At 43.0% G+C, this 2,101-nt stretch overlaps 1 protein-coding gene across 1 annotated transcript in view; it reads left to right on the top strand.

Annotated features, from left to right (window-relative positions):
• The window catches only part of LOC101848774 (hemicentin-1), a gene marked incomplete in the record, with an annotated part of 58,272 nt that extends 56,563 nt beyond the window's left edge, over positions 1–1,709 (top strand). Inside the window, 1 exon segment of the mRNA XM_035972202.1 lies at positions 1,524–1,709. Within this exon segment, the coding sequence (XP_035828095.1) occupies positions 1,524–1,709 (186 nt within the window).
• Positions 1,710–2,101: the final 392 nt, after the last annotated feature.

The raw sequence follows: 2,101 nt of genomic DNA, 5'->3' as shown, positions 1-2,101 counted from the left end.
CTGCAACCCTAATACCCCCTAACTCCCGCCCCCATACCCTCAACTCCCCCATCCTTGTGAAAATACTGTGCATGTGAGATCTAGGCCAACTGTACGAAGAGACTGTCCCTGAGCTTTACTATTGTAATGGCAAAGCGTGGTCTGAGGGGACATTGTTTTCCTTGGAATATAAAAAGCAGTCCAGTGTCTGTTGGTTGAAATAGTATAATTCGAGGAATCGACCACGTTTGGCATGATTTGGGTTACAACACATCTTGTACCATTCATCAATTTTGGTGGGTTAAGAGAGCGGAGGACCATTACAGGTATGCCAGTCTTTAATTTCAGAACATGGGGTGGTAGGCCGGCCCGTGCAATGGAGTTCAGGAATTCCACAGGATAGTGGGTTCCATCGTCCTCGTTGAGTGCAGTATTTATAGACTGATAGACTTTGGGTGTAGACGACATCATGTGAATGGGATTGTTGTTAATGTTTTAGACTGTTTCATTTAAAGGAGCTGCTATGGCCCTTTCTGACAGCCATTGCAAATTTTCCAAATTGTCTGCGAATTCGGGAAAAACTTGGTTTTATAAGGTCTTCAATAGAAGTAGAAACTTTGCCAAGTTCAAGAACGCTGATAAGTGTTGACACCTGATCTAGATCTAGATCTACTCTGCCTTTGTCTCTCAGCCACAAGTGTCATTCGTCCAATGGCTCGCCGTTTGGATGGCATTGTTATTTTATTCTCTTTGAAATCTAGATAGATCAAACTAACAACCACCTGATATACTGTCTTCGTCTCTTTGCCATACGGCCACAGTACAGCCTCTAAAATAAAAATCTATCACAGACTTAGCCACAGCACAGGTGCCAGTCATAATCAGACCTGCCTTTAGTGGCATAGTATCTCTAGATCTAGACCTAGATCTATCAAAAAGATACATCTTGTAAGTCTGACTACCACAGAAAAGCAACTCTCTGTAAGCGACCCGCAGCATCTCAACTGTGGGCGCCTAAAGAAGATTTGTTTATTTCCGGCGGAAGAACAATTTTTATATCAAGGAAAACGAAACATGTCTTGAACACTGCATTGAAATGACGAACAAGAAAATCATAAACGTTCGATAGTGTTTTCTATTTTTCTATTTTTTTAAAGGCGAATACAAGCACTTACTGAATTGAAAGAAACTTAGCTTGGTCTTCGAACTACCTTCAGTGATTTTTCCATGGTTCTACGTTCCGTAGTGGATGGTTGGCGGGTGCTCTGGTGTGGTTTGCTTCTCTTTTCCTATCAAACGTCTATCGTCCTTATCTCCCCTTCTTTTTTTTTATGTTTGTTACTCTCTTGTAACACCTCTACTCTTCTGGCGCTCATATGACCTTATGCAGTTGCGAGCGCCGTAAAACCTCTACTAAAACTAACTACGTTCCGTAGTTTTTTCAGCTATTATAGAAGACAACCATCTTCATGTACGCAATATATAATATAGTATATAGATTCCCATTTCATCTCTTTATCTCTTTAACACCCCCCCCCCCCCAGAACAACCAACAACTGGACGTGACCTCTGACCCCAGCAAGTACTCCGGGGGCACTTTGGCCACGCCGACCTTGACCGTGCTGAACCCTGACCGCACAGACAGTGGCACCTACCGGTGTCGGGCGTCTAACGGGGACGACACCGTCACAAGCCCGGACGTCACCGTCAGCATTCAGTGTAAGCGGTAGATGGGTGGATGGATGGATGGAAGGGTCGATGGATGGATGGATGGATGGGTGGGTGGATGGATGTATGGGTGGGTGTGTGGATGGATGGAGTGTGGGTGGATGGATGGAAGGATGGATGGGTGGGTGGATGGATGGATGGATGGATGGATGAATGGACGGATGGGTAGATGGATGTACGGGTGGATGGATGGATATGAATATGGATATGGATACGAATATCCGGAAAGACAGATTGATTGACTAATGAATATTATTTATGTACATGGATCTGGATCTTTATCACCCCATACAAATGAACCATACAAATGAACAAATAAATAAATGAAAAAATAATCGATTTTGAAAAATAAATAAATGAATGAGTGAATAAATGAATAAATGCATGTGAAAAA

This window comes from Aplysia californica, unplaced genomic scaffold, assembly GCF_000002075.1.
Source record: "Aplysia californica isolate F4 #8 unplaced genomic scaffold, AplCal3.0 scaffold00611, whole genome shotgun sequence".
NCBI lineage: Eukaryota > Metazoa > Mollusca > Gastropoda > Aplysiida > Aplysiidae > Aplysia > Aplysia californica.
This window is presented reverse-complemented; position numbering and strand designations above follow the sequence as displayed.